A 12,890-nucleotide genomic window follows, 5' to 3' on the forward strand; every position below is an offset into this window, starting at 1 on the left:
AGCATATTTAATAAAACAGAAATCAGTTACCAATATGCTATTTTAACATAGACTGAAATACTGTACCTTGTAGCTCCCAGACTTTCAAAGGCATCATTTCTTTATTACTCTCAATCAGGTATTTTTGGAATATTGTCAGATTATCTCTAAGATCTGAATATCTTTCTCTGTATTAGAATATTAAGTAATGTTAATTATCATCACATATTATAAACCACTATTATACAAGCAGTATATTTTTGAAATTATCTCTTCCTAATACTTAAACACAAACTAATGGTTCAAGATAATAATAATGATGCAGTTATAGTGACAGAATTTAAAAATACAGAAGGGGACATGCATGTCTTCTTTTTTTCAATGTATAAAACAAAACAAAATATGGAGATATATACTGTCATTTGTTAACATTACCTGTAAGGGATCCAAGGATGAGGACAGAATTATTAGTTTTTATGTTATACATGTTGTCTTTAACATTTTATAAACTGCAAGTCTTGCTTTTATAATTAAAAACAAACATTATTTTATAAAGAAAGACATCAATGCGTCCCATAAAATTTTAGCTTATTTCTGAAAAGTTCCATCTTTGAAACTTATAAAGAAAATTTAAATAAGATAATTTTGCCCAATTAAACATATCTACATATTACAATTTGCTGATCATGATTCATTGGATCATGGAAAAAGCAAGAGAGTTTCAGAAAAACACCTACTTCTGCTTTATTGACCATGCCAAAGCCTTTGACTGTGTGGATCACAATAAAATGTGCAAAATTCTTAAAGAGATGGGAATACCAGACCACCTGACTTGTATCCTGAGAAATCTATATTCAGTTCGAGAAGCAACAGTTAGAACTGGACATGGAACAACAGACTGGTTCCAAATCAGGAAAAAAGTACGTCAAGGCTAATATATTTGCACCCTGATTATTTAACTTATATGCAGAGTACATCATGCAAAATGTTGGGCTGGATGAAGCACAAGCTAGAATCAAGATTGCCGGGAGAAATGTCAACAACCTCAGATATGCAGATGACACCACCCTTATGGCAGAAAGCAAAGAAGAACTAAAGAGCCTCTTGATGAAAATGAAAGAGGAAAAGTGAAAAAGTTGGCTTAAAACTCAACATTCAGAAAACTAAGATCATGGCATCTGGTCCCATCACTTCATGGCAAATAGATGGGGTAACAGTGGAAACAGTGACAGACTTTATTTTTGGGGGCTCCAAAATCACTGCAGATGATGACTACAGCCATGAAATTAAAAGACGCTTACTCCTTGGAAGGAAAGTTATGACCAACGTAAATAGCATATTAAAAAGCAGAGACATTACTTTGCCAACAAAGGTCCATCTAGTCAAGGCTATGGTTTTTCCGGTGGTCATGTATGGATGTGAGAGTTGGACTATAAAGAAAGCTGAGCACTGAGAAACTGATGCTTTTGAACTGTGGTGTTGGAGAAGACTCTTGAGAGTCCTTTGGACTGCAAGGAGATCCAACCAGTCCATCCTAAAAGAAATCAGTCCTGAATATTCATTGGAAGGACTGATGCTGAAGCTGCAACTCCAATACTTTGGCCACCTGATGCGAAGAACTGACTCTTTTGAAAAGACCATGATGCTGGGAAAGATTGAAGGCGTGCAGAGAAGGGGATAACAAAGGATGAAATGGTTGGATGGCATCACTGACTCAATGGACATGGGTTTGGGTTTGGGTGGACTCCGGGAGTTGATGATGGACAGGGAGGCCTGGCGTGCTGCGGTTCATGGGGTTGCAAAGAGTGGGACATGACTGAGCGACTGAACTGAACTGAGGTATTCTTAAAGACTGACAAATAATAATGCAGAAGAATGGCATTTTACCATACATATAATAAAAATTATCATCTTATTCTCCAATCTCTCATGAACTCAACACATAGTACCACTTCCTATGATTAGAGAGAATTCTTTTTTAAAAAGTTTATCTAGCTATTGGCACAATTTATAAATAAATTTTGTATTTTCAACAGTAAGGAGAAATGAGTATTTTAAAGTGAGAGGAAAACTAAATATACAGAACATGCATACATAAATGGAGTCATCTCATAGTTAACTGTAATACATGTACTGCAATGTCCTATGTTGAAATTTTATTCCAATGTGGGACTACATTTGAAAACTAATCAAGACTGCTCTTATAGTGAAAAAGCAATAGAACTTCTTTGAAAAGAGGTTCACTATGAATTTACCACTCCTTTCACAATATTTTGTTACAGAGTAATATTAAGTTTGTAAGAGCTGTTGTGTTGGTTTTCATCTTTAATCATAAGCTTAATGATAATTTTTACTGGTAAAATTATGTATGTAATCCAGGCAAAAAGACATTATTCATACAATACATCAAAGCAAAAGCTTTTTGCTTAAAACAATTATGTAAAACCTGGATACTTCCTCTCCAAAAAAACTAATATCCCAGAGTTCCAAAGGCTTTTTGGAATACAAGCAATTTATTCCCATAAATAGTTATGTTTAAGAAAGTATGGATTCTATGATGTGAGACATAGCTGGAAACGGAATAAAAATGTTATCTACTAAATAAAAACCTTCCTTAAATCCATTTTACAAGAAGCATTAACAGGTTACAAGCATAGAATTTGTCCAGCAAACTACAGAAATGTAATTCAGTCATCTGTATAAAGCAATATAATGTCCAAAAATGTTCCCTTTGCTCTGTACAATTATCTCCTCACAGAACTGACGTAAGTATCCTTTATACATATTTGTAATATTAAATAAGAACTAAAGATATTAATAAAAATGGTTCTTTATTTTTAATTAATTTTGCCTTTATAATGGAATCACAAACTTGCCCTTCTTGTTAATAAGAAAAACCACACATAAAACTAAAATTCCCATCCGTTAACATTCAGAGAGCACTCACCATCCTATTCCTTGTCTTCATTCAGTGATGCAGGAAAAGCAAAGCAGGAGAAGTTTACTTTTGGAAAGGTTACTTATATGTGTATATAAAATGAAGACCAGAAGTTAAAAGGTATTTAATATGGCAATCTTGTGACAGAAATTTAGGGAAATAAATATTTTCTCTTTTAAGACATAAAAGTGCTGATTTTTTTATGTTAAAAAGCCAATAAAAACTATGAATTGTGTAACCCATCAGAAAAGATTCTACAAATTTTTTTTTAGTTTTTGCCAGAGATAACTCTGATCATTTTAAATTTCCATTATCTCTAATCGTACTCATTGTCCTGTGGAATTAGTGATTATTTTTCAATTTTGAGCTTTTTTGCATTAACCCTGTGTTACTTTTGTAATAAAAACAGTAATATGTACATTTAGAATGTGAAAAATACGCCAACACAACATATTGAATCTATTCCTTTAAAAACAAGCTTAAGAGTATAGTAATAGTTTCATTTCTATTCAGACTTACTTTAATTTCCCAAAAAGAAATCCTTGAACTTCATTTGTTTCAGTAACATCTTCTGCAGTAGTATTAGTCACAGCTATATTTTGGAAACAAAAACATAAAATGAACATATTTCAGACTGGAAGAGGAATATGTGACAAAAAATTAGAACTCAAAATCAAATTGCATTTTTTTTTACCTTTTCTTTCATGGATCAGTCTAATGATATAAGAGTGTGCTCTCTTAGTAAACAAGTTTGAATACTAAATACTTTACAACCAGCTATATGCTCTATAGATCATTTTGTAGTCAAGCTCTATTTTATACTAGAGTGATAAACCAAGAGACTGATCCAGACTTGCCCAAAGTGTCCAAGTCCAGAGGCATGGGTTGGCCTCTGAAGGGCGGGGCGCACTGAGTGTAGCAGTGCGTGCATGGGACCTTTTGAAGGAGGTCACCATTATCTTCATTACCTTCACCATAGTTTGGTCACAGGTAAATAACAAGGGTGTTTATTGGAAGGACTGATGGTGAAGCTGAAACTTCAATACTTTGGCCACCTCACGTGAAGAGCTGACTCATTGGAAAAGACCCTGATGCTGAGACGGATTTGGGGCAGGAGGAGAAGAGGAAAACAGAGGATGAGATGGCTGGATTGCATCACTGACTCGATGGATATGAGTTTGGGTGAACTCCAGGAGTTGGTGATGGACAGGGAATCCTGGCGTGCTGTGATTCATGGGGTCGAACAGTTGGACGTGACTGAGTGACTGAACTGAACTGAAATAACAAGGAGGGAACACAGCCCCACCCATCAACAGAAAATTAGATTAAAGATTTACTGAACAAGGCCCCACCCATCAGAACAAGACCCAATTTCCACTTCAGTCAGTCTCTCCCATCAGGAAGCTTCCATAAGCCTCTTACCCTTCTCCATCAGAGCAGACAGACTGAAAACTACAAGCACAGAAAACTAACCAATCTGATCACATGGACCAGAGCCTTGTCTAACTCAAGGAAATTATGAGCCATGCCATTCAGGGCCACCCAAGATGAACAGGTCATAGTGGAGAGTTCTGACAAAACGTGGTCCACTGGAGAAGGGAATGGCAAACCATTTCAGTATTCTTGCCTCGAGAACCCCATGAACAGTATGAAAAGGCAAAAAAATAGGACACTGAAACAGGAACTCCCCAGGTCAGTAGGTGCCTAATATGCTACTGGCGAACAGTGGAGAAATAACTTCAGAAAGAATGAAGAGACAGAGCCAAGGCAAAAACACCACCCAGTTGTGAATGTGTCTGGTGACAGAAGTAAAGTCTGATGCTATAAAGAGCAATACTGCATAGGAACCTGGAATGTTAGGTCCATGAATCAAGACAAATTGGAAGTGGTCAAACAGGAGATGGCAAGAATGAACATCGACATTTTAGGAAGCAGAGAACTAAAATGGACTGGAATAGGTGAATTTAACTGAGTTCAGTTCAGTTCATTCGCTCAGTCGTGTCCAACTTTTTGTGACCCCATGAACCGTAGCACGCCAGGCCTCCCTGTCCATCACCAACTCCTGGAGTCCACCCAAACCCATGTCCATTGAGTAGGTGATGCCATCCAACCATCTTATCTTCTGTCATCCCCTTCTCCTCCTGCTCTCAATCTTTCCCAGCATCAGAGTCTTTTCAAATGAGTCAGCTCTCTGCATCAGATGGCCAAAGTTTTGGAGTTTCAGCTTCAACGTCAGTCCTTCCAATGAAAACCCAGGACTCATCTCCTTTAGGATGGACTGGTTGGATCTCCTTGCAGTCCAAGGGACTCTCAAGAGTCTTCTCTAACACCACAGTTCAAAAGCATCAGCTCTTTGGCGCTCAGCTTTCTTTATAGTCCAACTCTAACACGCTCACACGACTGCTTGAAAAACCATAGCCTTGACTAGACGGACCTTTGTTGGCAAAGTAATGTCTCTGCTTTTTAATACGCTGTCTAGGTTGGTCATAACTTTCCTTCCAAGGAGTAAGCGTCTTTAATTTCATGGCTGCAATCACCATCTGCAGTGATTTTGGAGCCCAGAAAAATACAGTCACTGTTTCTCCATCTATTTGCCATGAACTGACGGGACCAGATGCCATGATCTTAGTTTTCTGAATGTTGAGCTTTAAGCCAACTTTTTCTCTCTCCTCTTTCACTTTCATCAAGAGGCTCTTTAGTTCTTCTTCAATTTCTGCCATAAGGGTGGTGTTATCTGCATATCTGAGGTTATTGATATTTCTCCCGGCAATCTTGATTCCAGCTTGTGCTTCCTCCAGCTCAACATTTCTCATGATGTACTCTGCCTATAAGTTAAGCAGGGTAACAATATATAGCCTTGGCGTACTCCTTTTCCTATTTGGAACCAGTCTGTTGTTTCATGTCCAGTTCTGTTGTTTCCTGACCTGCATACAGGTTTCTCAAGAGGCAGGCCAGGTGGTCTGGTATTCCCATCTCTTTCAGAATTTTCCACAGTTTACTGTGATCCACACAGTCAAAGGTTTTGGCATAGTCAATAAAGCAGAAATAGATGACTTTCTGGAACTCTCTTCCTTTTTCCATGATCCAGCGGATGTTGGCAACTTGATCTCTAGTTCCTCTGCATTTTCTAAATCCAGCTTGAATATTTGGAAATTCATTGTTCACGTATTGCTGAAGCCTGGCTTGGAGAATTTGAGCATCACTTTACTAGCGTGCGAGATGAGTGCAATTGTGCGGTAGTTTGAGCATTCTTTGGCATTGCTTTTCTTTGGGATTGGAATGAAAACTGACCTTTTCTGGTCCTGTGGCCACTGCTGAATTTTCCAAATTTGCTGGCATATTGAGTGCAGCACTTTCACAGCATCATCTTTTAGGATTTGAAATAGCTCAACTGGAATTCCATCTCCTCCACTAGCTTTTTTCATAGTTATACTTCCTAAGGCCCACTTGACTTCACATTTCAGGATGTCTGGCTCTAGGTGAGTGATCACACCATCATGACTGTCTGGGTCATGAAGTTTTCTTTTGTATAGTTCTTCAGTGTATTGTTGCCACCTCTTAATAACTCAGATTAACATTATATCTACTACTGTGGGCAAGAATGCCTTTGAAGAAATGGAGTAGCCATTATAGTCAAGAAAGAGTCCAAAATGCAGTACTTGGATGCAATCTCAAAAATGACAGAATGATCTCTGTTCATTTCCAAGGCAAGCCATTCACTATCACGGTAATCCAAGTCTATGCAGATGACACCACCTTTAAGGCAGAAAGTGAAGAAGAACTAAAGAGCCTCTTGATGAAAGTGAAACAGCAGAGTGAAAAAGTTGGCTTAAAGCTCAACATTCAGAAAACTAAGATCATGGCTTCTGGTAGAATCACCTCACGGCAAATAGATGGGGAAAGATTGGAAACAGCAGATTTAATTTTTTCAGGCTCTAAAATCACAGCAGATGGTGACTGCAGCCATGAAATTAAAAGATGCTTACTCTGTGGAAGGACAGTTATGACCAACCTAGACAGCATAGTCAAAAGCAGAGACATTACTTTGCCAACAAAGATCCATCTAGTCAAGGCTATGGTTTTTCAAGTAGTCGTGTATGCATGTGAGAGTTGGACATTAAAGAAGGCTGAGCACCAAAGAACTGATGCTTTTGAACTGAGGTGTTGGAGAAGACTCTTGAGAGTCCCTTGGACTACCAGGAGATCCAACCAGTCCATCTTAAAGGAGATCAGTCCTGAGTGTTCATTGAAAGACTGATGTTGAAGCTGAAACTCCAATTCTTTGGCCACCTGATGCAAAGAGCTGACTCATTTGAAAAAACCCTAATGCTGGGAAAGATTGGAGGTGGGAGGAGAAGGGGACAAAAGAGGATGAGATGGTTGGATGGCATCACCGACTCAATGGACGTGAGTTTGAGTAAACTCCCGGAGTTGATGATGGACAGGGAGGCCTGGCGTGCTGCGGTCCATGGGGTCACAAAGAGTCAGACATGACTGGGAGACTGAACTGGACTGAACTGATATCCTGACCAGTAATGTTGAAGAAGCTGAAGCTGAACGGTTCTATGAAGACCTACAAGACCTTCTAGAACTAACAACCAAAAAAGATGTCCTTTTCATTATAGCAGACTGGAATGCAAAAGTAGGAAGTCAAGAAACAGCTGGAGTAACAGGCAAATTTGCCCTTAGGGTACAGAAAGAAGCAGGGCAAAGGCTAACAGAGTTTTGCCAAGAGAACACACTGGTCATAGCAAACACCCTCTTCCAACAACACAAGAGAAGACTCTACACATGGACATCCCCAGATGGTTAATACCAAAAATCAGATCAATTATATTCTTTGTAGCCAAAGATGGAGAACTTCTATAAAGTCAGCAAAAACAAGACCAGGAGCTGACTATAGCATTGACCATGAACTCCTTATTGCCAAATTCAGACTTAAACTGAAGAAAGTAGGGAAAACCATTAGATGATTCAGGTATGACCTAAATCAAATCCCTTACAATTATACAGTGGAAATGACAAATAGATTCAAGGGATTAGATCTGATAGAGTGCTTGAAGAACTATGGATGGAGGTTTGTGACGCTGTAGAGCAGGCAGTGATCAAGACCATCCCCAGGAAACAGAAATGTCTAAAGGCAAAATGGTTGTCTGAAGAGGCCTTACAAATAGCTATAAAAAGAAGAGAAGCAAAAGGCAAAGAGAAAAGAAAAGATATATCCATTTGAATGCAGAGTTCCATAGAATAGCAAGGAGAGATAAGAAAGCCTTCCTCAGTGATCAATGCAAAGAAAGAGAGGAAAACAATAGAATGGGAAAGGCTAGAGATCTCTTCAAGAAAACCAGAGATACCAAGAGAACATTTCATGCAAAGATGGGCACAATAAAGGACAGAAATGGTAGGGACCTAACAGAAGCAGAAGATATTAAGAAGAGATGGCAAGAAGAACAAAAATCTTTATGATCCAAATAAACACAATGGTGTGATCACTCACCTAGAGCCAGACATCCTGGGATGCGAAGTCAAGTGGGCTTTAGGAAGCCTCACTATAAACAAAGCTAGTGGAGGTGGCTGAATTCCAGTTTACCTATTTCAAATCCTAAAACATGATGTTGTGAAAATGCCACACTCAATATGCCAGCAAATTTGGAAAACTCAGCAGTGGCCACAGGACTGGAAAAGGTCAGTTTTCATTCTAATCCCAAAGAAAGGCAATGCCAAAGAATGCTCAAACTACCGCACAATTGCACTCATCTCACACGCTAGTAAAGTAATGCTCAAAATTCTCCAAGTCAAATTGAACAGTATGTGAACTGTAAACTTCCAGATAGATGTTCAAGCTGGTTTTAGAAAAGGCAGAGGAACCAGAGGTCAAATCCCAACATCTGTTGGATCATTGAAAAAGCGAGAGAGTTCCAGAAAAACATTTACTTCTGCTTTATTGACTATTCCAAAGGCTTTGACTGTGTGGATCACAAAAGACTGTGGAAAATTCTGAAAGAGATGGGAATACCAGACCACCTGAGCTGCCTCTTGAGAAACCTGTATGCAGGTCAGGAAGCAACAGTTAGAACTGGACATGGAACAACAGACTGGTTCCAAACAGGGAAAGGAGTACATCAAGGCTGTATATTGTCACCCTGCTGATTTAACTTGTATGCAGAGTACATCATGAGAAATGCTGGACTTGATGAAGCACAAGCTGGAAGCAAGATTCCTGCAAGAAATATCAATAACCTCAGATATGCAGATGACACCACCCTTATGGCAGAAAGTGAAGAACTAAAGAGCCTCTTGAGAGAAGAGTGAAAAAGTTGGCTTAAAACTCAACATTCAGAAAACTAAGATCATGGTCTGGTCCCATCACTTCATGGGAAATAGATGGGGAAACAGTGGAAAGTGACACTTTATTTTTGGGGGCTCCAAAATCACTGCAGAAGGTGACTGCAGCCATGCAATTAAAAGATGCTTACTCCTTGGAAGAAAAGTTATGACCAAGCTAGACAGCATATTAAAAAGCAGAGACATTACTTTGCCAACAAAGGTTCATCTAGTCAAAGCTATGGTTTTTCCCATAGTCATGTATGGATGTGAGAGTTGGACTATAAAGAAAGCTGAGCATTGAAGAAGTGATGCTTTTGTACTGTGGTGTTGGAGAAGACTCCTGAGAGTCCCTTGGACTGCAATGAGATCCAACCAGTCCATCGTAAAGGAAATCCGTCCTGAATATTCATTTGAAGGACTGATGCTGAAGCTGAAACTCCAATATTTTGGCCACCTGATGCGAAGAACTGACTCTCTGGAAAAGACCCTGATGCTGGGAAGACTGAAGGCATGATGAGAGAGGGACGACAGAGAAGATGGTTGGATAGCATCACCGACTCAATGGACATGAGTTTGAGTAAACTCCAGGAGTTGGTGAGGGACAGAGAGGCTTGGTGTGCTGCAGTACATGGGGTCGCAAAGTGTCAGACTCTAATGAGCAATTGAACTAGAGTGAACTGATAAACCAAGAAGTCTGCAAGAAACCCTGGGCTTATTCTTATGCCAACAAGAAATCTAAACCCTAAAACATACAGGAGTTTTCACATATTTCTGACACCTTCAGACATAATCATGAAACCTTTAGATAGACACCAAAACTCATGGTCTCAAAGGATAAAGATATATTTTATATTCATTTCCTTTCCCCTCTCCTTTACTTACCAAATTGTTATAGTATACAGTGTAGTAAGGGTGTGTTTGAGGGTACTTCAGGTTGTAAGAATCTGTGACCTTTTACAGCAAGGGGCTATGTTCCATCAGAGGGCATAAAGTACACTTCTCCGTTCTTATTCGTCTGAGAGTCTGGACTTCTAAGACCACAACTAAAAACCCTGGAATGCTTTAATCAGGTAAACATTTACTGACTGCCTTCTATAATGCCCACTGCCTGCCAGATAGACACCAGGAGGAGACATGCAAAAGACACAAACCTTACTGGGTGGTAAATGAGAGAGACAAATAGACAGCTTTAACAGACTGTTTAAAACTTTTCCAAAAGGAAGGACAAAATATATGGAATACAGAAAATGGAAAAATCCTCCTCTGACAGAGCAGGAACATAGGCAGCCATCTCAGAGGTACTGACAGAGACATACAATTCTTAAAAGATGAGCAGGCCTCAGACAAGTAAGAGGTGAAAGGAAGGTTTCAGACAGAGGAACAGCATATGCTAAGGGATGAAAGTACTCCAGAGGTCATAAAGCCTTGGCACAGAGCAATACATGGACCCATCCAGGAAACAGAAAATTGTTCTGTATAGTAGTGCAGTGTTACAGGACCACAGGGTACAAATGAGAGGTCTGAGAGGCAGTAAGAAGGCAGAAAGAGGCCAAGCTGTGGAAAGCTCCATTGCTTAATAGGACTTTAATTTATGAGGAGGTTACAAGGAACCACTAGGGTTACTTAGTTATTTAGGTAACTAAGGGTTTTTAATTGGTAGAATCACAAAGTCAGAAGTTCTGATTGAACACAGGAAGTTCAATCAGAAAGTACTGTGGAGAACAGATGGATTATTCTCTTTTGGAGATAAGAGGATTAAGGGTCCTGAAGAGAAGGTCAGTTGGAAGACTGATAGTCATAAGCAGAGGGGGGAAAAAAGAAGTGAACTAAAGGAGTGGCAAGTAGAATGGAGAGAAGATATATTCCAAATATATGATAAAAGTTAACCTGCAGTTTGTAATATAGGTAATATATGTAATCACATGACTTTTAAAAATTGTTTTATTGTTGAATATCACATGACTTTTTAAAGAAACTTCTACAAGCCCAAGGACAGTTAGAAAATGCCTATGCTACTACCATGACTGTTAAATAAGATGTGTGTGTGCATGTGTGTGTTGAGTCACTTCAGTCGTGTCCGACTCTTTGCAATCCTATGGACCGCAGGCCGCCAGCCTCCTCTGTCCACGGGATTCTCCATTCAAGAGTACTGGAGTGGGTTGTCATGCTCTCCTCCAGGGGATCTTCCTGACCCAGGGATTGAACCCAAGTCTCTTATGTCTCCTGTTCTGTCAGACAGATTCTTTACCAGTGGGAAGCACTAAACAAGACACTAAATTATAAAGCACTGTAGAGCAATATACAAGCTATATGGAAATATAAAAAATCTGGGTATTACTATTTCTGCTATACTTTTTCAGTAACCAGCAGGATTTCAATTGCAATAATACAGATGTTGATCTGTAGCACACTCAGTAGGAGGGACTAGAGCTAAGCTGTAATCAGAACAAGGCCTCCAGGACCAGAGATTGAATAGAAAAACAAAACGGAAGCAGAAGCAGCATCAGAGAGCATGTAACAGAATGAATTAGAAATTCTTAACCAAGAATCAGGTATAAATACATTTCCAATGAGCCAGGTAATAAAAGATTTCCATAAGAATCCAAAAAATTCTTTACCGTTTTTAGATCTCCAAATTCTTTCATCTAGAGCATGCACTCAGTACACAGAACACAGATACTGGATTGGTAGACTGCAGATCTAATCAATCTAACCAAATATTCACAGGACTTTCCCATCCCATTTCAAAACAAAAACACAATACAAAACTAACTTTATTAAAAATAAATACTTCAGACCAAGCTTTGTAAAGCAGTGCTACCAGTGAGTTTCAGGTTTACCATGACACAACCCCTTTAGATCCACAATCTTTGCCCCCAGGGGATGATTAGGTACATCACAGGCCAGTCTGAACTGGGTGAGCCCCCTCGTAGTCATAAGCAGCCTCATCTATTGCTTCTACAAATCCTATATGTAGTATCAATTTTTATATGTTGCTGAAAATGACTGGGAAGCCATTGAATATAACCAAAATAATATGCTACTTCCAATTTTTCAAATTTCTGAGAGCATAATAACATGAAATACATTTTAGTTTAAAATTAAATTGCCTCCAGCCTCAAATTAACATGTGTAGGATTAAATGATAGTATGTAACCCTCCAAATTTTTTCTACACAAACATAGAGAATAAACTTACTTTTGACTTGAGTATCATCCAATGCTTTGTATTCTGTACTCTTAATCGCTAGCTCCACACCATAGCCAGATAAATACATTTTCTGTGAGGATGGTTTCTGTTCAAACACATTTTTTTTTTAAAAAGAAAGAAAATATTTTGTCAAACACCTGCTTTTGAATTCAGAATGACTGTGTGTTAGGACATGAGGGTAAATCATTAATACTGAAGTTTTTAATCACTGTGAAATACTGCTATTCAGGGGATATTTATATTCTCTTTAGAGATAGTCTATCAAGGAACTAGAAACTTATTGATGACCACTTCTTTACTTTCTAAAACCTCTGTCATGACACTAATGTTTTAATTACTCTTACAATGAAAAAAGTATCTGATCTTTTTCTGTTATACCATGATAATTTTGCCATCTTTCCCATGAGTTAATTAACAGAGGATCCAATACAAGTGA

At 38.7% G+C, this 12,890-nt stretch overlaps 1 protein-coding gene across 2 annotated transcripts in view; it reads right to left on the reverse strand.

Annotated features, from left to right (window-relative positions):
* The window catches only part of UGGT2 (UDP-glucose glycoprotein glucosyltransferase 2), a 145,245-nt gene that overhangs the window by 107,575 nt on the left and 24,780 nt on the right, over nt 1–12,890 (reverse strand). For both annotated transcript variants that reach the window (XM_027557837.1, XM_027557836.1), the window contains exons 6-8: nt 12,443–12,539; nt 3,437–3,509; nt 67–167 (exon numbers count right to left, since the gene is read on the reverse strand). In XM_027557837.1, the coding sequence (XP_027413638.1) occupies nt 67–167; nt 3,437–3,509; nt 12,443–12,539 (271 nt within the window). The remainder of the gene's footprint in view (nt 1–66; nt 168–3,436; nt 3,510–12,442; nt 12,540–12,890) is intronic.

The sequence above is a fragment of the Bos indicus x Bos taurus genome, chromosome 12 (genome assembly GCF_003369695.1).
Source record: "Bos indicus x Bos taurus breed Angus x Brahman F1 hybrid chromosome 12, Bos_hybrid_MaternalHap_v2.0, whole genome shotgun sequence".
Taxonomy (NCBI): domain Eukaryota; kingdom Metazoa; phylum Chordata; class Mammalia; order Artiodactyla; family Bovidae; genus Bos; species Bos indicus x Bos taurus.